We start from the raw sequence: 24,091 nt of genomic DNA on the forward strand, positions 1-24,091 counted from the left end.
TGCACTAGTTTACACATAAGGCGTAGTTTGCATTATATGTTTTTATGGGATCCTCTACTATAATTGTGTACCGTGTGTCAGGTGCTCTGCAAGTTGCTTTATGTTTAGCTCATGTCATCTCACAATAACTCTATGACTTAGTTTATTTATTATCTCCCTTTTACATGTGATGAAATAGAGACACTGAAAAAGTTGAAGTAATTAACTCAAGGTGTTACTACCAGAAGTGGCAGAGCAGGGATTTGAATCCAGGGAATCTGACTCCAAGGTCCTTGAATCTAACCACCGCACTCCTTATGAAGACTGCTTACTTGAAAGCTACTTTTGAAGGAGGAAAAAAAAAAAAGTGAATGCAGATGAGAAGTGTGAACTGTAACATGTGAGAGCTGAGTGTCATACTTGTCTGAATTTCTGGCTGGGCAGTTTAGTCTTCATATTTCATCTACCAAAGTGTGTACGTATTCCATTAGAATCACTAGAGGTGCTTCAAGAGCCTTGGGTAACAGAACCAAAGTTTTAATGTTGCAGCAAAGATATTTGTTCTGTGGGTGGTATGCTATTGGGATAGACTTGTACAAAAGAATCTTCAGGAAGACATTAACAGAAAAGACTCTACCAAACCCATTGGCAGCTGGTTAGTCATCTTGGCCCAGGGCACATTTTTAACATGGTAGGCCTGATAGCACAGTGGACAGTGCATCACTCGCTAGGGAACATACAGGGAGAACTGTAAAATGATGGGAGAGGCTTGTGGTAAAATACCAGAGTTGGTCGAACCACATAAAGACTTCACTCAAGTAGAAGCACTGAGTGTAATTATAATCTGCATAACGAAAATGTGAAAAGGTATCAGCTTTTCATACTTTCCAAACTTTGGAACAACTTAATCTGAAATCTTAACTTGAGAAGCTCTAGAGGGAGCTAATCTATTTATATACATATGTATTTTTTTAAAGACATCTCAAATCTCAACCGTGCTATTAACCAGACTGAGGATTCATTCATACTCATACAGTAGTAATGATCTTCAAATTTATAAACGTACAGTAGTGTCAGATCTTCATCTGAAGGAAACATGGGTTATTTGATTTTCTTTGAGAATATTCTTTCCTGTACAAGTGATTCACATGCTGTAACCCTCACAGTACATATGTGTAACACATGTCAGAATTTAAAAAGAAAGTAATGGCTTTTGCTGATGAAAGAGTTTTAAAATATTTCCCTCAAAAACATGTTTAAAATATATATGCAAATATAAATATGGGTATACATGCACATATATACATCCCTACCCCTAAGCCACACTGGCTCTTTCGGGAGGTCCCCTTGGACTTTAAAATATAAGACATCTTTATTCTGAGTGCTGTGGCTGCTGGGTCACAAATATGGGAAATAAAATTATCTGTTTCTTCTTTTAGGTTAGGGTGAAGACAACCCAGTTCAGGATTCACTTCTTTTTCAGGTTGGCAGTATTGAATCTAGTATTAGGTTGGATTTATAATTTCCAGAATCCAAGGCCCTGGAGTAGAGACACGAACCTACCCCCACAGATTTCATGGTAGAGCATCCCTATAACATCAACATTTCCCTGCCTTCAAAAGCTTATCTTCTAAGCTAAGACAAATGGACAGCAACTTTTTCATTTGATTTAGTGGAAATAAAAGAGTCTTTATGTTTTCCTTTGCTAAAAGTAGCTCACGGTAGAGTTCTAGAAGAAATGAAATCCACAGAAAAGTTAAACAGTTTGTAGGTACAAAAAGGGAATTAAGGAACTTTTAGGGTGACATGAAGTATTTGAATTGGGCCAGGTACTTATGAAGATAGTAAGCAGATACATCATTTGAGGGCATTGGAGAAAGCATGGTGAGGGAGGTTAGGTGGACAGAAAAGGCCTACCTGATTTCTGGGGAGAGATGGTAGCAGCCCTGTGGAAGGACCATATCCATGGAGGGGAGGAAAGGTAGCTGCCACTGACTGGCCCTCTCATTCCACCCTTCTGGTCCTCTGGTCTCCATCTCGCCAAATACTCTTACACTCAGATAAGCTGTCTTATCTTGTTATAGTTACTTAATGTTTAAAATCATACTCTTACTCTGGAAGAAAAAAAATAATAGGTATTATTTTTCTCTCAATTTCAACCCCATCAAAAATTTTAATAATAAGATGAGCCTGCATACAGATGGTATATGTTTTTACTGTTCAAAGTACTTGATATTTATTGGGTTAATTTTGTCAGACTGGGAGCAGGCAGTACAATGAAGGAAAGAGCAGATTAATTGTGTATAAGCTAAGGTGAAAAGACACTATAACAAAAATGGAATAGATGAACAGAATTAGGAAGGGGAAACAAGAATATCAGGTGACAGCATCAAATATTTGTATTAATTCTCAAATCATCAGTATGATTTATAGAAATATTTAACTTTCCCTGTTATCCTATACATCATTTATTGCAGAACTATAGTAATAATTTTTAATGCTGTTGATAGTATGATTTTGCTCATGGCTGATTTCTCTTAGCATGAGTTTCAGAATTTCAACATTCTTTACTGATTTGAATTTGGATTTTTTTAAACCATTCTTTTAAATGTCCAAGTCAATGAAATATTGTGTATATGAAAATGGAATTAATCAAATGAGTTTATTTATATAAGAGTGTAATAGTTTATTACTGAGAAATAGACCCCATGTGATACAAATGAAAGAACACAAGACATAAAGTCATGGTCAAATCAGAGCTGTGTCACTTTACCTGGCCACAGATATAGAGTCATATCTGTGTGGCCTTTAACCAGTTTCAAAGCTTCAGTTTCCTCCTCTGAAATGGGGAAAATGATACAAGGTTTATATACACTTCAGTATTATTTCAGAGTGAAGTGAGATTGACTATGTATTCATTTTGAAATGTATGAAGTGCTACTCAGATAGAAACAAATATTATACACACAAAGAAAAACAAACAGTATTTTAATTTTACCATACATTAATTAAGCCATGAAACTTTAGGATGTTGACGTCTGGGTTATCAAAATTTTTTTTCACTTTTATTCAACTCAATACCATACTGCCATACTGAAGACATTATAACAAAAAAAATAATGCCATCTTTCTTTTTTGAAAGATTGGTATTGAGATCACAAACTCTTAACATTTTTAGAAATTAAGATCCCTCTAAGAATCTAATGAAAGCTAAGCATCCTCTCCCAGAAAAATATTCATGTCACATACAGACAGAATTTTGCAAAGAATTTCAAAGGTGTTCATATCCATGGATCCTAATAAAAACCACATCTTCACCTTAGATTGACATATAGTAGGACTTCAGTCATATGGCTTCTTTCCTTTCAGATTTCTGGGTTTTCCAGACTATCATGGTCTTCTACTGTGGACTTTTAAAGAAGTTATTTTCCTTCCCAGCTGTGCCTCCACCCATTCCTTGCTTTAGCTGTGTTCCATCTAAGGTCTGTCTCTTAAACAGTCTTGATTCCTGTGTTCAGTCTACCCCCGCCCCCCCACTGCCATTCTCCAGCATTTTTCGTCACTGCTCATTCGTAGTGGAAGCAGTAAGGGAGAGAATGGGAGCTAGGAACCACACCAACAGATGCAAGAAGCAGAGGCTTTGGACGGAAATGGCAGTTGCAAGTAGTTCCAGTGCTACCAGTTGCAGCAAGGCCAAAGAGGAAAATAGTCTGAAAAACTAAAATGTTAAGATTTTCACCGATTTAAAATTCTACTATTCCTAAACAGTCAAATATTTGAAATTTTTTGTTACTGGGTTCATTTGTAAACAGCTCTTGATTGAGATCCTCTGGAATTTGACCATTCCCCTCCTCTAGTAATATAATATGGAAGGAAGTGCTCTTTAAACTGTAAAGAACCATAACAATGTAAGGGAGTATCATGCTGGATGATTAATGTGGTTTGATGTGATGTGAAGAAAAGTTACAGATCATCACCATCCATTGTGTGAAATGTCAGCCAGATGAACAAACAGACCAAAGTTTTTTCGCTCTGGTAGTCAGTCTATCAACTGTATATTTTTCCAGGTTTGTAGAATTTTAATCCCCAGATTTTCTACTTTTGCACTAAATCCTCAGCCTTTTCAACTGTTAATTTTATATCATTTCACAAATGGTCCTCAGTATCTAGTGCCTTCAGACACTGCCACCTTAAATGTAAGTCAGCATGTGTCAACAACAACCAAAACAAAATTCAGCACAAATATTTATAAATGCAGACATATTCATAGACTACCAGAAGACTGTGGTGTTCTTATTTAGTAACTTCAACAACAATCTTCCTAGATCTCTAAGTGTTCCTGTTTAGAAAATGAGAATAAGGACATATAAGTTCTTCATGAGCCAGGTGGATTCACTGTTGTGGAATTTGGGGGGTTATTATCCAATGTCAGTTTAAATTTCTATATTCTAGTGCCATTGTAATCCAATGATAATCTATTTTTAAAATAAAATCTAGAAGCAGGTAGTAAACTGCTTAATAATGAATGTGAAGTATTGAATTAGAGTATTATTTTATGCTTTTAAAAATATTATTGGTACTGCCAGGTGAAGTTTTGCAGTAATATTATGGTGTTCATAACCAACGTTGATTTTAAGATTTGCACATTACATAAGCAGAAACCACAAGGCACAAAGATTTAAGGTGCAGGAATGCTGCTGAGGCAGCATTAACAGTGAATTAGATTCCCATTAGGTACTGTTTAGTGAAAGGGGATGTTCATATGCAGGGTTTAAAGAAATTTAGGAGAGAGACATTTTTAATTCAGAATGCCAACAGGCATCATTTGGTATCAGAAGTGTGGCTTGCATTGTTTTCTGTGTGAGTGTTCATCACCATTCAGAATTCTCCCTTTTTTTTAATGCAGTAACGTATTTTTGATAGACAATAAATTAATAGTAAATGATAGAGAAATTGCTCTTTTTTAGAGGGAGAAAAGACATTTGATGCAAAGAAAGAGTGAAGGCGTGGCTATAAAATTCAAGGCTACTAGATACTGTATTGAAACTACTTTCTTTATTAAGCTTTCTTATATTTGTTGTGTCAAGTCAGTTACTAGTGTTAGTAGAGTTAGAATGTTTATGATTCTTTTAATCTAGAACTATTATTTCTCAGTTTCTTTATTTTGCAGACCACTGATGAATTCTTCCATTTCTTCAAGCCAAGTGGCTCTTTTTTTAAGTTTTAGAACAATTTAATTTTATAGAAATAACATTCTATAGAGACAAGTTAAAATGTAATCATTTTTCAGCCTAAAAGAAAGCAAAATGACATTGATAATCTTTGAAGAGAAAGATCTTTGTGGTCATTTAAAAGACCAAGGAATTACAAGGCCATGGTGAAGAGCAGGCTAGTTAAATTGGAAAAGTCAAAGACATCTTTCTTTACTGATGTGCCATCTACTAAAAATTAGCAGAAGTTAGTCCTAAGTAGCTAACAGTGAACCCCTGGTACAACTCCCTGAAGCACTGAAATAGGACGTGGTAGAAGAAACTTATAAAAGAAGCCCTCAGGGATTCCTCTTTTTTTCCCCTGTGATGCCTTTAATCCTTGAATTGTCAAACCACGTGGAAAATAATAGAGCTGCGTAGTTCTAAGACTTAAGTGGTATTGTCTTTTGCAAAGAAAACATTAGGTCTTTTCACACCTCTGTACAAGAATAAGGCATGTGTTCAGTGTAGAAAAGAGTAAATTTGAGCAAGAGATGCATATTGCTTTTTCATTTTTAATATATTACTGTTATCTATGACTAAGCAGATTGCACCCAGTAGGGAAAAAAATTGTGGCCAATATTTTATTTTCCTTTTTAAAAACAGATGATTCAACGAGAAGCAGATGTGAAAAGTAAGGTGACTGCTGTGGCGTTGACAGACTCTGTTCACAATGTGTGGCATCAAGAAGCTGGCAAAACGATTCGAGAATGGATGAGAGAGGTGAGATGATTTTTTTCTGTGCTGAGATGAATGAGTGTGAGCCTTTATATCTTGAGCAGCCCCACTAACTTATATCACCTCCCACCGCCAAATTCCCTTTCTGGAGGCAGAAAGAGGGAATAGAGAAAACTAGACATGGTTGAAATAATAATAGGAAACCCTTCTGAAGAAAGACTACTTTTTTGAAAGCCCTCCTCCCATTTTTCTTTCTCTTTTTTCTTTTTTTGGCTTTCTATAGAATATCCCCGTTTTCTTTTTCTTTTTTTTTTTTTTTTTGGCTTTCTATAGAATATATGTATGCATACAGTATATAGTAGGAACTTTGGCTGAATAAGGTCATGACCTGTTAGGAAGTTATTATTCCCTGATTTTTAATTTTGGTATTTAGCATTGGTACTGCTTAATTACAAGAAACAAGCCCAATATACATTGTCTCATTCTTTTCTTCAGAAGTGGTCGATAGGTGCCCCTCTTAAATGGATGGCTCACTGCTGCCAGTAGGGGGAGAAGAAGTGAAAAGCTGAAATAGTGTTTTGCAGACCCTTGAGCTAGGAGAAACCCAGGGGCTGGTCATGGTCCAGCCTCAGGCTAAGAAAGCTTTTTCACGCTTCCTAAGGGCTTGTGAACCTGAGAATTTACAAGGACTCATTGAACATGCTCCCATTTTTCAAACAACTTTCAGCTCATTATTTCCTTGATTCCTATTACAGATATATAGCTGAAATTTCTTTTTTACTTATATTCACCTTCCTGATATTATAAGCAATTGACATTAGCCACGCCATGCTTTAGCAATTGTTTAATCAGATCAATACTTATATTTATATATATGAATGAGCTGCTTGACCTTCCTGATTTTCTTCCAGTTTTTTTTTTTTAATAGAATACCCAGGTATTTATTCAGCTGACCTCTCACCATAGGTACAGTAACTTCTGCCAGTCCTCATGGTGCACCATAAGGACCAGAGAGTTAATGTTTGAAAAGAGTTTTGAATAAACAGAAGGACTAGGCTATATAATCCCCTAGTGGTGTTATCATATCCCCAATCTGTTTTCACTGTTGTTATTCTCCATTAGAAAAAGTATTTTCATCATGCAGAAGTCCAAAATATTTTTACTCCTCACAATGAACATATAAAGGTGGGGTTTTTTTTAATCTATTCTAACACCCAGGTGTTTTCTGACCACATTACTTTTCTCCTTTCTCGTTTCACAATTTAGCTACATCCTTAATTTTCATTACCAAGGACCTAAATTCTTCCAAGAGAAATATTGTGTATTTTATGACTGTACTTTCTTATGCAGTTTATCGGTCCAAATGGATACATAAACAGCTCCCAGTATTATATAACTAGTAAGGTTTATAAATGATCTGTTGGTACCTTTTTCCCCCACACACAGCCAATATAGAATTTAGGGCTTATCCCAAACAAGAAGCATCCCTGTTTATCATGTTTTTTGATTGCGAGTTCTTCATGTCTCATTCCAGGTGACAAATATAACAGAATTTATTTAGATTTACTTTTTAAGTATTTCTAAGATCTGATTAGGCATCCCCTAAAAATCAGCATATATTAATCTGTGCATTTTTTCATCTGACTGAAATAGGCAGTAATTGAATTTATCTTAATTTTGTCAAAGCTGTCAATAATTTTTTTGCAGACATAGCTTTTATAAAATTTTTGAAAATTTTATAAAATTTGATAAATGACCTAGTTCTTTCAATTCCCTTGATTATGCCTTAGGCATAAAGAAGCGTGAAGAGTTTTGTGTTATGACGTACCAAAATTCAAACCCCAGGTCAATCACTTACCTAGCTGTGTAGTCCTGGACAAGTTTCTTAATATCTTTGAGATTCAATTTTCTCATCTATAAAATATAATACCTATCTTATAAACATGGCTGGGAAAAAATGCATGTAAGGAAACAGCACAGTTGTTGGCACTTTAAAGAAGTTCAGTAAATCACAGCTATTATTATTGTTACCTTTTCACCCCAAATAATATAAGCTAGATGAACACTGTTCTCCTTTTGTTTCATGAATGATTTGCATATTCAAAATATCTTACAAAAGAGAAGTAATTCAGAACAAGGGGTTAGGAGAACTGAGTATTGATAATGATGCTGGCTTAGTCACTCACTAGGTAAAACAGTAATTAAGGAGCTAGAATGAACTACCTGGGTCTACCAGGTACTCTGCCAAGGCTTACTGTCTTTAGAAAGCCACTCTGCCTTTCTGGGCCTGTTTCATAATTGTGAACTAGACATAATAATTCCGATTTCATCTATTTCATGAATTATTGTGAGAATCAAAGGTGATAACCAAGAGGAAAACCCCTTGAAAACCAAATGGTACTACATAAAGAAATCAACTGTATTATTGTAGGAAACACTGTAAGATCCCAGAGATAAAAATGATTAGATCATTGTTGATGGGGCTTTGAAATCATCCCTGCTCAGAGCTCTCCACTGAAACAAGAGCAAAAAAAGGGATATCTTTCAGATGTCCTTGCAGGAACTCACCTCAATGTGTGATCCCCTAGTGGAGAATTCAGTGTGGTTTAGCAAGGTTAGAGTCCAGGATTTCCCAACACTCAGGATGAAACAGCGTCCCCTCTTCTTTCTCCTTTTCAGTCCCTGTGCACTCTGCAAGACTCCGTGAAATACTGAAGAGCAAGCAAGCCTGGATTCAGCGATTAGAAAGGGCAGTTGTCTTGAGCACAGGTGTTGGGAGAAGCCGTGGCAGGGCAACCTTTGTGCCCTCCACCGCCCACTGCCCTACCACCTCGCTGACTCCAGCTCCATTTAAAGTCAGCTCAGAAACTGAGAGAGTTTGCAGATATCCCCGCCAAGAAAAACACCTCAGCTGAACTGGCACGTTATCCATAAAAACACCAGTCTGGTTGTAGATGAAGCCTCAGTGCTTTTGGCCTCTTGATGATTGGCTCCATTATTTCACCAAACAGATTGGCTCCATTATTTCACCAAACACTGCTTTAAAATGTGGAAGTAAGATAATGGTACAAATTGCCTAGTCATTCTTGTTGTACTACAAATTAGTAAAGCTGTTTGTTGTTTTACAAACATGTTTAAATTAATATGGTAAAGTTGCTGATGTTAAGTATTCATTTACTATAGAAAGCTGATTTTTTAAAATTAGCACAGTGAAAGAAGGTTAAGTACTGTATTCTTGTATTAAGTGTATAACTTTAAAATTACGATTTCTTTTAAAGAAAGAAGGTCAGGGCTTCCCTGGTGGCGCAGTGGTTGAGAGTCTGCCTGCCAATGCAGGGGACACGGGTTCAAGCCCTGGTCTGGGAAGATCCCACGTGCCACGGAGCAGCTGGGCCCGTGAGCTACAAATACTGAGCTCTGCGCGTCTGGAGCCTGTGCTCCGCAGCAAGAGAGGCCGCGACAGTGAGAGGCCCGCGCACCGCGATGAAGAGTGGCCCCCGCTTGCCACAACTAGAGAAAGCCCTCGCACAGAAACGAAGACCCAACACAGCCAAAAATAAATAAATGAATAAATAAATTTAAAAAAAAAAAAAGAAAGAAGGTCAAAGAGAGCTACTATGGCAATGATTCCAAACGAAATATACTCCCAACCAAAAGACCAAGCATACATACTAAGCCAGCCTCATGAGAAGAGGTAGAAAGTAACCAAAGGCAGCTCCTGAAAGGAACTTCTTACCTCAGGCTCCAGGCCTGTAAAGTCTGAGTGAACAAGGATGAACCCACTTAACCTAAGAAGGACATTATGCTAAGTGAAATAAGCTAGACACAGAAGGAAAAATACTACACGATATCACTTATATGTGGAATCTTAGAAAGTCGAGTACACAGAAGCAGAGAGTAGGATCGTGGTTACCAGTGTCAGGAAGGTGGGGAAACAGGGAGATGTTGGTCAAAGATTGCAGTGGTATAGAATGCACAAGTCTAGAGACCTAATGTACAGCATGATGACTATATTTAATAATACTGTTTTGAATACTGGAAGTTTGCTAAGAGAATGGATTTCAGGCTGTTTTACCACACACACTGAAAAATGCTAGCTATGTAAAGGAGAACGTGTTAATTGGCTTGACTGTAGTTATTTCACTATGTATATGTATATTAAATCATCATGTTGTACTTAAATATATAGTTTTTATTAAAAAAAAACGGCTGAGTGGGTGAATGTCATTTCCTGACATACCCCTGGCCTCTGAAAGTCTCCAGCCAAGCCCGATGTATGGTTCTACGTGATAGTCATGAACCCTTAGCCATCACCATTCAGTTCTGAGTGTCAGTCCTGGAAACACAACCTGATAAGTAGTAGTTGTTCTTGTCTGAGGAGGACACAATGCCTTCCATATTAAGCATCAACCTCTAGACACTGATGATTTATAACTCATAAAAATGAATAAAAATCTACGCTCAACCAGGGCAGCATGCATCTCCAAATACTTCCAAATATCTGGCACAGGAATACCTAGTACCTACTTTTCTCTTTAAACATAGTATATTAAGTTGTAAAGTTTTTATAAAGTGTTTTAATTCATTTCATATCTACACTGAAATATTGTCAACCTTGGTTTAAATAGTCACTCAGCACTGTTTTGGCCTATAGGCACTTCTAGTTTATACTAACAGCTCCCAAACTTTTGGATTTCACAAAGAAGGCAATTTACAACCACAAAAACCTAAAGTTTTAATTTTAATTTTAAAGTCATAATTTCAGAGTAAAAGACCTTTAAAGCTGAAAACACTTAACTTTAAGACACTCACTGTATTGCCTTTTTTTCTCTTATTCCCTCAGACCCAGAGAAATTGTAGTTACAGGATCCATCCCAATCTGCTGGCTCTGGCTAAGGGCTTCTTTCTCTCTGCTTGTTGGTCGGGATGAGGCGGGGCTGCATCTGAGGCTCAAGCATGGCTCTGTTGGTACCTCTAGTCCAGCATGCCTTGTTGTCTGCTCAGGGCAACTGAGAATAAGATCTCTGAGGTCTGGGAACACACTCCAGCATGATCTGGGTTTAGATAGGGCCTTCCTAGTGGGCTGCTTCTGTCGTCATCCAAGACACTTAGCTAGTGTTCATCTCAACTGAAGAGCTGGGATAGGGTTCAAATTGGGGCATTGAGAAGAGGGATAAAATAAGCATTAGAAAAACAGTGAAAAGAGATTTGGTTTCTAAACTATAAAAACACATCTCAGAATAGGGGGTTCCATTTGATAAGATGGAATTTCAGATAGATTGAATTCATATGTAGTGGCTGTATGTCTTTCTCATATTTCCTTCTTTACATATATTTCCCAGTTTGTTTACATTATTTTGTTTCATTATACTCTATCATATGGCAAACATATTTTTAGCTTGTTTTGTCCTTTTCTCTCTATATTTTTCCCAGTGGGATAGAAATGTCACACAAACATGCATATACCATACGTATGCGTCAACTTATGGTATCAAACCTTTACAATTCTATACCAGTACTTTGTCATTGCAGAGAACTTTTGGACACATTTACTTTAATTATAGGATGTTTGTTTTCTACCCTACTTTTATGAGAGATCAAAGCCTAAACATGTGCCTAGATAAAAACTGAAATTTCAGGATCATAAAATGTAAACCTGTGTTTTGTTTTAAATGTTTGAGTTAAAGGTGACCTGGATAAAATCCATTTTGTTCAGCTTTTAATGTCAATGATGAGTTAGAAAATGACTAATCGCCTTAATACTATAATGTACCATCACTGTTACTAATACTGGAAATATCCTATAAGACATAGTTTTACATATGTGAAGTGTAAGTGAACAGTATTAAGACTGACATATCACCTGGGTAATAGCCGACTCTCATCAGATTTGGAGGTACTACTAGGATGAATAATAATTAAAATATATACCTAATCGCTGCCTGTCTGTCGGTAGAGCTAATTGCTGTCATTGAAAAGACTAAATTGTTTAAGAAAAAGAGAGAGAAAGAGAAAGTCATTCTTCATTGAAGCTATCTCCCTGTATCATTGGAAACCTATTTTTAGTACCTATAGAAGTCATGATTTTTGAATTTATTAGGGATTGTGATGAATGATAAAACAAATCATCCATTTACATATCTTGACACTGCTTTGGAGAATACTCATTTCTTACAAGCAAGTGTCACACTGTATATAAAAGCTGGCTAATTGTGTGCTAATCTTCTGCATTATCTAGAACTCTCTGAGGTGGTATTCTATCAATAGTAATATTAATTTTATTTATTTCAAATGTACGAAATATCTTCTAAAACCCTATTTCTTTTATAATTTCTTCTCCCTTACATTGTATAATTTTGCATTCAGCTGCTAATTAAGATTAGGAGTGAAAATTATAGAATATATATCCACTTTAAACCCTCAAGCTTTTATAATACATGAAGATAGTAATATTTTATCCATTTTAAATGTAAAAAGAGAGAAAGCAAAGCAGTTAAGAACATTACTAGATGTTGTGTTTGTTTTCATGGTTTTTTTTTTCCACACAGTTCAATAGTTTCATTGATCTACTGTTTCTTACAAAAATCTGCCATGCTTTGTGAACTTCACTTTCTAATCTCATACAGCAACCCTTCCTTTATGTTATTCCTGCTCTCCCTGGTCCCAGAACAGTAGGGTTGCCTTGACAAATCTATTCAAAAGCCGTTCCTCGGCCTTTATTGGTGGGGACTGGGGCCTTTGAAATTCTCTCCTCACTGCAACACAGCTGACATCTTCTTCCAGACAGAATGAATTAAGGAAATACAATAAGACACTTGATCTACCAGTCAAGGATCTTTCCACAGTGAGGACGGATTCCATGGTGCACAACCAGGACAGCAAGCATCTAAAAATACACAATACATGCTTGTTTACCAGAATAGCAATCAGCGATTTTTCCAATATGATTGATAGGATGATTTCTTATAAAATAAAATCTGTCTGGAAATTCATTGTGTTTGTGTGTGTGTCTGTCTGCATGTGTGTGTGTGTGTGTGTGCGTGCGTGTATGTTGGAAATTTTTTTAAAGCCATATGAGGTTAATCACATTTTTAAAGCCAGACTTCAAATACACACTTAAAATGTATGGAAGGAATATAGATTATTTTTATTTTATCTGTCTGAGTTGTAAATCATCATTATCTTAGAGGTTTATCCTTAATATTGAAGCCTTTGTGTCCTCAGACACACAGCTACAATTCACCAGGTTGTGTTTCTTTTGAACTGTTCGATACAGCCTTCATTGAACCAAGTTGAAGTAAAAATTGAATGATAGTAGATTTATATGGGCCAGATTTTGAGGAGTAATTGCAAAATTTATTTCCTCTAGTATTACAAAGACAAAGAATATAGTTTTAAAATATCACTATTCTTTCACATGTTCAAATTAATATTTATTTCCATCTAAAAGTTAAAAATAGATACCCTTTTCAATTTCTTTTAATTAAAATCCTAGCCTTCTCTTATGAGTATATTGCATCATAGTTCACAGAAGGTTACATGTCTTCTTAATATCAGGACAGATAACTTGCTGAATTGTAGAAGATGAACTCTTTTCCAGTCCTATTGGTCATGAATAATTACTGACTATTTACATAAGAGAATTTTTTACAGAGTATGGAAAATAGAGTATACTTATAGTGGTTGATTGTATAGGATAACTTAATCTCTACAGCCTAACAAGTTGGTCTTGCCTTAAATTATGTTTCAACAGAACATTGTCTCTATTACATTGCAGAACTGTTGTAATTGGGTCTCTAGCTCAGAGCCGTTGGACACATCAGTGGAGTCCATGCTGCCTGACTGTCCCCGAGTCTCAGCAGGTATGTGTTTGATGAGAGATGTATAGAGTGCTTTTTATTAAGGTGAAAAAATATGCTAATGAAATGTGGAATTCTATTTTGTGAATTAAGCATGTTGTTATGCCTTGAATCTTTGAATGAATTATTGGTAACATACAGCATGGGTCTGACCTACTACCAGAAGTGCATTAAGTAGCTGAAGATGCTTACCATCAAACTCCGTAAAGATGAATAGGTGAAACAACGTGAGAGTAATTTAGACAGTTGCTGTTGAAGCTTAGGGAGATTAGATGTACATAAATGGAAAATTAGGACAAGGAAAATTAGGCAGGATCTCAGAGTATTTGTCTCTGATTGATTACCAATTCAGTGATCCAATAGGCAGTCAAGACTGTGAGTTCAGAGAAGAGACATTGCTGTGGCCTAGAGTCTAGAGAAGTTTTTCATGTAAAAGATTTTGGCTGGACCTTGTGTGTTAGATAGGACTTGGATTATAGGAGGACATGCAGGGTGGTATTCTAGGCAAAAGAAACAGAGCAGTATAAGGAGTAAGGGCTGGAACGTTTCGGAAGACTCATAGGGGGCAAAGACAAGACTGGCCTGTCCACTGAAAGAAAAGAGGTAGCGGGGTGAGCACCTGAGGAAGCAGGCGAGCTCCAGACAGTTGAAGAGTGGCATTGATTTCCATCCTAAAAGGTGGATTACTTTAGTCTCTAATCTCTAGGTAAGAGGAAGGAGTGACATTTTTCATTACTTTCTGATTTTGGCTTTCACAATTTTGATAGTAAACACAAACTGAGCAGTGGTGTCTGGTTATGTTACAGAACAGAAATGGGTTTGCTTTGGTCATAGATGCCAGAGAATGAGTAGAAGTTTTGAACATGAACTACCTCATATAACAACCATAAGAGATAGCTAATCGCTAAGCAAAGTTGCGTACATGTTTACATATTTGAAGGAAATAATTTGGAGAACAGTTCAACTACTAGGTAAAGAACTTTTATTATAATTAAATTTCACCATCATTAATACCTAAACTTAAACTTGAACTGAGCTTCACTATCATTATAACTAAACCTTTCAGGTCTGTCAATCAGGGTTCAGTCAGAGCAACAGACTACTAGGTGATATATATGCTACAGTGTGTGTGTGTGTGTGTGTGTGTGTGTGTGTGTGTGTGTGTGTGTGTGTGGTGTACATTAATTACAATATATTGTCTTTATTATCAGTGATTATGTTCTATAAAGTCTCTGAGAACACTGAATTAGTGAATACTGAATCATCACTCCTAGGGAAAATACAGGGTTAGGTTCCTGCAAGCTTCTGGTCACATTTTCATCGACCAATCAATATATAACTTTGTTTTATGTGTGTTTCAGTTTAAAGACGCCTTATTTAATATATATTGTTGATTCACTAACATTGAATTCACAGTCAACAGCATTGTAACTCATGCCCTAATGGGACTTATTTTCTCCATAAGACACATCACTGTCTTAACACTTCAGCACTATACTTGGACGCCATTTCGGAGAACAAAATCACCAACAAAAGCACAAAAATGTGAAAAACATGGCACTAAATAGTCTGCGAAAAGGACACTTGTTTACAGTACAAGAACTGGAACAAGAAGGCGAAGCATGGCCTTGTTTCACCTTAGTTAGGAATGTGTGTGTTGAGCAACTCAAATTTTTTACCACGCTGCACACGTGCATATCCACAAATGACCACAAAAGCACCATGAGTATTGATTTGGGGGTTTACAAATAAATTTTGATAAGTAGGTGAATTCAGAAATATGGAATTCACAAATAATGAGGATTGACTATGTATAGTAAAGGATTTATTACAGAGATTTGACCTGGGATTTGATCAGAGCTGGTTACGCAGTCTCTATAAGAATGTCGACTTGGCAAGCGATGCTGGAGCTTAGTCTACAGAGCAGACAGTTGTTAAGGGAAGATGTTATGTAAAGGGGTGGAGAGCAAGAATGAGCTGGAACCCATAAGCATGAGCTGGAGCCCATGAAGATGGACTTAAACCCATGTCAGTTCTTGTGGCTTCTGTCCTTGGTGGTGTGGGTGTCCTTTAGAAGCCAGTGCCCTTTGTCCTGGTAACCACTGCCTTGTGCCACCAAGTGAACCAGCAGATAAACAGCGTGTGTGAGCCTGAAATTGTTGCTGCTTCACTTTAACTCTCCAAATTTCCCACAGAAGTCTCCCTTTTGTACCATTCTAACTAGAGACACACAGATTGAAAAGGAATTCTGGGAAATGTAGTTCAGCCTAGCCAAATTGCCACATTACAGAGCCTCCACAGTTCACCCCTTGTCAACTTGGCACTCGTATACATCTCCTTAAACCAGAAAATCTCCAAACGAAGACATTAATGAAGTCTTGCTTCCACCTAACATGATACAACTATCCCGTGTACAATCGAAAACACACTGAAAAGGAGGATACAAAGCCCATTTTTTGTCCTTGGCTGATAGTTCATTCTTCTCATCTTTGGTATCCTGTAGTTTAAATACTGAGAGATAAAGCTAATTACTATTGACACATCTTACATGAGATGTTAAGGGAATAAGAGAGAAGAAAACAAAAATATTTAGTATATATATTCATATCAAAATGAGGAAATACTCATAACTATTACATTCCTCATTTTTGCAACTGGTCATGTAGTTGTAGCTGGTATGTATAACTACCTTCATTCCATATTCTCTTTGCTTTCAGCAAGCACCTCAACTGGTCATGGTCTCTTGCCTGGTGGGATGACCTGTATCTTCATTCCTGAAGGGTCAGGGCTATTAGCAATCCTGCCTGACTTACATTATTGTAGTTTTCTATTGACACGAATCACAGAAAACATTAACAGATGACCTAGAGAATTTCCTGCACTACAAACACTCCTATTTACCCCCATTGTGTAGTAGCAACTCAGTTTTTCCTTAGTAATCAGGATCAATCACCCTAGCCAATATAGTAACACTCTCTGTTGCTTGTTAATCCAGTGGTATAAGGATTCCAAAGTGGCAAGATGGCAGTTTCAGCTTTCAGTTCAGTGGAATCATTCACCTCATGGAAGCATTCCTCCGTATGGAACCTTTAGACCAACAGAGCCTAAAGTCATGGGAATGGGAAGCAGTAGTTTTGCTAGTAGATTACTAAGGGTGATGAGAAGAGAATCCAGCCCCATTTCTACTCCTCATTCCTAGATCTGGGAGAAACATCACAGTGTATTAAAGGCTGATGTAGAGCACATAACGCACCTGGGAGGACATTGTCTCAGCTCTACAAGGTATTGTCACCTAACCAGGCACCGTAACTGTTCAAAAAGTCATTCCACCATTCTGTCAAGCCTACTGCTTAAGGATAGTGGGGAGCATGGTAATACCAGTGAATGCTGGCAGATCTCAGGCTCTTGCTTGTTCTCTTGCTTGCTCCCTCTGATGGAAGCCAGCTGCCACGTTGTGAGCTGTTCATGCAGAGGCCTATGTGGTAAGGAATCGGTGTCTCTGGCTGAGAGCCAGTGAGGATCTGAAGGCTGCCAACAGCCGCGAGAGTGACCTTGGAAAAGGATCCCCTCCCAGTTGAACCTTGAGATGACTGCAACCTTAGCCAACACCTTGACTGTGGCCTTGTGAGAGGCCCTGAGCTAGTCATCCAGCTAAGCCACACCTCAGGTGCTGGGGCTGATAAATGTGTTTTGTTTTGAGCACATTTTGGAGAATTTTGGAGACGACTTGTTCCACATCGGTAGATAATTAATACAACAGGCTTACTTCAACTCTGGTGGTCGCTCAAGCCTAAGCAGAAAGAAACCTTAACTTTTTTTGAGACTAAAGCTTTGTAAGGTTCTTCTTTTCTCTGATACCTTAGGGTTTAAGAGCAACTCTTTCAAAAAAAGGCACTAAAATGCTCTTTGAAGACAATTTATTCCTACCCTTTCTCTTCCACTACCTCATTAGACTTTGTGGTACAGTTTACCAAAGATTGTTTCTTCTTTATCACACTCATTTGATCCTATACTAAGTCGTTAGCTCTTCTCTGAGCTTATACTTAAGCTTATACCATTCAGCTCTTCTCTGACCAAATTTTTCGTAGAACAGAACTTGCTACTTTCTGTAACCTTCTATTTCCTGTGGGTGTTTATTCCAACAAATTTGGCTTAAATCAGAAGGAGATTTCACGTATACTCCGCAGCATACACAGTTGTCCCCCACTTTATGAAAGCTTACTTTATGCCACTTCACTTTTATGAAAGACCTGCATTAGTACCTGTTTTCATTAACAGAAGGAAATCCAAAGAGGATTTTTACTTTTAGGAAGAAAGGCGAAAGCAAAGATAGCATTCAGCATTTGTTTTCAGGGAGCCGTTATAGAGGCAGCAAGTACCCTGAGCTGCAAGAGTGGCACCACTAAGCTCCTTCTCGGGGAACTACACTCTGCATCTCAACATCAAGTTGCCATAGCTTAACTGCGCATGTAAACATCCGTGCCTTACCTCGATTTATTTTGGGCATCCACTAGCAAGAGTGCCCTAAGGTAGTTGCTTCTTCACTTTACATCATTTTGGCTTACGAAAGGTTTCACAGGAGTTACTCTACTTTCAGATAGTAGGGGAAACCTGCATCCATTTATTCCTCAAATATTTATTGAGCAATTATTATGTTCCAGGTACTGTTCTGGAAGCTGGGGACATAGCAGTGAACAATAGCTTATAATGACTTTTTTTCCCCCAAAAAAACTGTTTCCTGGCCCTCTGCCAGTGGGTAGTTTGCCCCTTTTGAATCCGGCATCAACACTAGGTTGCATCAATTGAGAGAACAGTTAGGGCCAGTACCCCCAGCATTTTCCATGCCTACTTATAAAAATTGAACAGGTTTTCAATCAAAATCAGCGATTTCCCTCAAAGAGTCCTAAAAAAATGTTGAACATTTTTTATGACATGATCAACATTATTATGACATGATAAAAATGGAATTTTAAAGATTAATTTAGTAAATGAATAAAAAACAGGAGCAAGAAGCCGGAGGCAGTAGACTCAGCAGGATGTGACAATAAAGCCAGTATATGTGGTTGATGGTGTGAATTGGAGTGGTGGCAGTGGGAACAGAGAGGATAGGAGAGCTGTAACAAATATGACTTGGGAATAATCTACGCTCCTTGATGATAAACAGATTGAATGTGGAAGCTAAGGGGAGGGAGAAGACAATGATAAGCTCCGATGAAAAGTAACTGGGATAATGAAAATGTCATTACCAGAAGTACAGGGGAGCTGGAGGGGGAAATCAATTATGGGCAAGAAATGATGAAATTGTTTTATGACCTACTTAATTGAGATAATGATATTTGAGGTGATGGCAGGAAATTCAAGTAGAAATGGCAAATGTTGTTTAAGTACCTTTGAAAGACTTGAAATTCTCTGATTAATAACCCTGTTACTATAATTTAAACTGTTAAGATTATTTGAAATTTTCTATGTGTACTGACCACAGGTTAGTAATGGATGTCCAGACTATCTGTTCAATTTAGTGAAGGCTTTTTTTTTCTAGATTTCTAAATTACGAAGTTTTTTTTCTTGTTATGCTTTGCTTTTTATCTTTTGACTGACGTTTCATGGTCAAAGCAATGAAATTACCTGTAAAAACACATACTCATTTAATATTGAATTTTTTCCTTTATTACTAAATATGTTTCCCTTTACCCCCAAAATAGATCTAATGCTCATAAAATCTCTATTTTATGAATGTTGTTTACCTGTGCATATATATTTTAAAAGCAGGTATAATAAAATTTTTTAATTGTACTTAAAATACACTGATAATTATTTTCAGTACAGTCACATTGTTTTTATTTTTCTTTTGAAAGCAAATGTAATACTTGACAACTCCACACTTAAGAATTGTCAGCATTATATCTTATATTGTACACAAAATGAAGTCTGACTTTTCAGTTATTATAACATATAGTGAACGGTGGATATTTGAGGGATCTTGAATACGTGCCAAGTGACTGGTTCCCCCACTTCTTTATTTTTTTTTTTTCTTTTTTTTTTCCCACTTCTTTATTTTAATAGTATTTCGTACTAGTGAAAATCGGCGCATTGAAAACATGTTATTCAGAGAAACATATAATAGGTTAATAGGATATATGTTTATTGTATAGCTCACATTTTGGTTGTTTATGTTTATTATAAAATGGCAACAGCAAATATCCGCCTCACTTATAGAAATGTTATGAAATGTTACAAGGAAAATTTTTTATTATCTGGAGGGATATTTTAAGTTCATCAAGAGGAAGGCACTGTGAAAATGTAATGTGGCACTATATATTCTCATTAGTCATTTTAGAATTTAAAATTGTCATTTATTTAAAAGCGATTATTGATTATTTTAATCCTGTAGAAATGGAAAAAGCATTTGCAGAAATATTTTCCCTTCTATTTTCTTGTCTCCAATTCTATTTTTAAACAACAAATAACTTAGTTATTCATGTTTTCCTATGTTCTCTGTGACATGGGTAAGGGTCACAAAACCGTAGTCACAGAAAGACAAAATATAATGGAGAAATCAAAAGGAAGACTAATAGTCAAAAGAAAAATGTTCAGTAGGACATAGAAATCAGGAGACAAAGCTGAAAGAAACTAGGGTAGCAGTAAAGATGAAATTAGAAATGATCTTATGTGGTGTGTTGCTTCCCCAAAATAGCAAATATAATTTTTAACTGTGTATGAGCAGACGTTCTTCTGGGTGAAAGGAAAGCAAAATATAAATGTTTGAAAGCAGACAAGGTTATAGAGCACTGATATCTTCTGACTTCTTACAAGTCTGGACACAGCTTGCTTCGGCTGGCCTATGACTGACAGTCCACTCTTTGCCAGGTGGGTTCTAACTGGGCCTAGGTGTGGATAAGTACTGCTGCTCAGGCCCACATACTTTCAGCGCCATCCGAATGTGCTCCCTCCCTGCCTGTCTGGGTATATGCTTTCAGTCTTTATGCATTCATTCAACAATAATTCAGTGTGGACCAGACATTGCTGCAGATGCCAGGGACATAGCAGTGAATTACAGCAGATAATGGTCCCAACGTGGAGCTTGCATTCTAGTAGGAGATACAGACAGTAATAAACAAGATAAGTAAGGAGAGTATATGTGTAGTATGTTAGATAGTGGTCATTGGTAGGAGAAATAGAAAACAAGAAGAAAGGACCTGAAGTGTGTCTATGTGGAGGGACAGATTCGAATTTTTAGGAAGGTGGCCAGGGAAGGCCTCTCTGAGAAGATGACACTTCTAGGACATTCCTTCTAGTCCTGATCTTCTTGCGTTTCCCACTGGTAAAAACAGTACATATTTGCCTATCTGACTTTAGAGATCCTTTTCCTAGACTTCAGAGTATCTACTTAGGTCTGAAATCTTCACCCTTATGTCCTCCCTGCAGTCTCTTGTTCTGGGTTCTTGAAAACCTGACCTTCTCATCGGATCCACTTTACCAGTCCTCTAAGGTTTATGGTAACCGTAAAGCATAGTTACCAGAAAGTTATTAAAGTTACTCCACTCTTCCTTAAGCAACACGTACAGAAAAGTATAACATTTGTTTGGCACTCTGGACATAAGCAACCTTGACATAAGAGAAGGTTGCTTATGTCCAGAGTTGAATGGACAGAGCCCCTCCTGGCTGACCTGAAGGGTGAGAGGATGAGTATTTTCACATACCTGTGACCCTTTTGTACCAGGCACACAGGATGGAAAGCTCTTTCCACCTACCATTAAGGAAATACGTGAACCTAGATTCATTAAAACTATGCGGTCTAGATCTCTGATTCCTGTCAATATATTCCCTCCCCAAACTTGTATCCATCTCAGTTTTTCTTGCCTTTGTCATGGCTTGAGATAGCTTTTTCTTTTTTATTTCAGCTTACTTAGAACACTTGATGTAAATCTGTGTAAAATTTAGAAAATTAACAGTATAAATGGTTTAAAAAAAAAGAAGAAAAAAAGGGGAAAAAAAGAACCAAGGTAGATATCTTAGGAGATAAGAATTAAACTTGAAAACTACTGTATTTAGATGATCCTGTCTTATTCTGTATATAGAAAGGGGCCATTAATGGAACCCTAATTTTTCTTTGCTTAAATAATCCAGACTGACTGTTTACACTGACTAAAATACTGAATATTTGCTAAATATTCACTTCACTTTATTGCTGAAAACATATCTTGAGGAAATGACACTAAGGAGTTATATCTTTTCTTTATTAGTGAATAATCACTTCCTTCTAAAGATACCAATGAAAAATGTATCATTCAGAATGTATAGACAAATTGAGTTGCTCAAATTAATTAGGTAATTGAAAATCTATACTTTGCCTTGTAAACAGACTTTAAAATTCAAGACATCTTAGCATATATGATACCGTACCACTTTTGACTACATGTACTGCTCAAGAATTCTAGCGCTCCTCTTTCTTCCATTCAAACGGTATACATTCTAATTCTTTAAGTGGTGTTTTCATTAACTAAATAGCACTTTTCAGGCAGTTTTTGTTCATTACTGTAGCTGTTATTCATAGGTTAGTTTCCCTATTCATTGTTCTGTGCTACCTTATAATTATTAGTTAATATTAGGGATGAGTGTTCTGAAAGTTGACCACTAGAAATTCTTGTGTTTTCAGCGAATTATTCATTGTAATTAGCTGGAATCAGGTACTTTGGGGAAATAACTGATCAAATACTCATTTAAAATAATCTAACTATATGAATGATATTTATATAGATCACCAATATTTGCCCTGATTATATATATATACTTAATCAGGTCCAATATTATCCTGTGATTTTTGACTTTTCCAGTTTTCCAGTAATCACAGTGAAAAGTAGTCTCACTCCAGAAATCTCACTTTAAAAAAAAATTAAAAATAGCCACCATGTTTTTTACAGCTTTCTGAACCAATTTGTGAAAAATTCGTCAAAGAATTTGGCAGTAAAGGTGGCAACTCTCCTTTTACTGAGCTAACTTTTCCCTTTAAAGATAAAAAGTTTTTAATTATTTTGGAATGCTTTTGGATAAATAACCAAATAATATGAATTTATATTTGTACTTGAAAATTGTTTAAGTTATGAGTTAATTTGTGAGAGAGATTATTTTTACAGTCCCCATAGCAGTGTCTCATGGCTCTTAGTGCTATGTCCCTAGTTGTTAGAAAAGTAAGTCGGGACCAGTGATACCTAAGACAGAGATCTTCGTTCTTTTAAAATAGATATTAAGTATTGATCTCACCTTCCATGGCTGTCTGTGCTTCACTTGTCCTCTTTTTCTCCTTTCTTCTGTCAGCTTTCTGGGTCAGTGCTCTGGATGGCTCTCCCTGGGTCTGTATATTGCTCTCCGACTCTCCCTCTGTCATCTCGTTTAGTCTCTATCTGTGGTTCTTTTCTTATAATTTTTGTCTTCTGTGTCTCCCTGGCTTCATTGTCCCCCACCTAGAGACTCTTTGTTCTGCAGCCTATGGAATCACATCTCCCCCAGCCCACCGTCTCTGCCTGCCCCTTCCTGACCTGTGTGGTTTGCCTGGGTCCACTGCCCTTCACTTCTCTTTGACCAACCGTGTGATATGTGCCTCCCATCTACACCCTCCCTGCCTGCTCTGTCTTGTCACAGACAGACATCAAGTCACCAGCGATAAATCTGTCTGCTGGCAAAAATACCCCCAAAACATACCCCTTCAGAGAAACTGCATTGCTTTCTAGTAGTGATTCAGAACTTCTAAACTAAATATTCTGTGTTACTGAAATGAAAATGCAAAGAGAATATTAGGCACCATAGATAGGTCAAGTATTTACCATTTGTAAAATCCTAACATGTTCTAAGTTGATTATCAGCACTTTAAAGCAGGGATATATTTTTAAAAGATTTTGTCTTACCATAGTTCTTAAAATATAGTCCTTCTTTAAAGGAAAATAGTTTTATTTAATGAAAAATATTTTAAACATAATTTGATCAATGACTTCAGCTTTTAGGTATTAACATTGGTTTAACTGATATATGATATCTAAATATTCTTTGAGAACTGGTACTAGTATTTCCATTCATATTATCTCTATCATAATTTCCCCTTCAACCATACATATTTCACCCCAAGTATTCAATATGTTATACCAATAAATAAAGAAATCATGTACCAGCTAGCTTATGCATGTTTTGAATAATCTCATGGTACAATCCTTGACAAAATTCAGTTATTTTACATAATTTCTTAATTTCTAAAGTATTATAGAAGTTACTTGTTTAAAATTTTGGGCAAATAAACATACATATCATTTTAAGCTTTGTATAGCAATGATCTTT

The 24,091-nt window shown here is 36.6% G+C and overlaps 1 protein-coding gene across 4 annotated transcripts in view; it reads left to right on the forward strand.

The window, feature by feature from the left end:
- Positions 1-24,091, forward strand: part of FAM172A (family with sequence similarity 172 member A) — a 428,631-nt gene that overhangs the window by 269,281 nt on the left and 135,259 nt on the right. For 3 of the 4 annotated variants that reach the window (XM_032625778.1, XM_032625780.1, XM_032625777.1), the window contains 2 exons: positions 5,835-5,951; positions 13,684-13,768. In XM_032625778.1, coding sequence (XP_032481669.1) covers positions 5,835-5,951; positions 13,684-13,768 — 202 coding nt within the window. Of the gene's footprint in view, positions 1-5,834; positions 5,952-8,585; positions 9,005-13,683; positions 13,769-24,091 lie in introns of those variants that run through there. The other variant, XM_032625779.1, reaches the window with a different exon arrangement.

This window comes from Phocoena sinus, chromosome 3 (genome assembly GCF_008692025.1).
Source record: "Phocoena sinus isolate mPhoSin1 chromosome 3, mPhoSin1.pri, whole genome shotgun sequence".
Classification (NCBI taxonomy): domain Eukaryota; kingdom Metazoa; phylum Chordata; class Mammalia; order Artiodactyla; family Phocoenidae; genus Phocoena; species Phocoena sinus.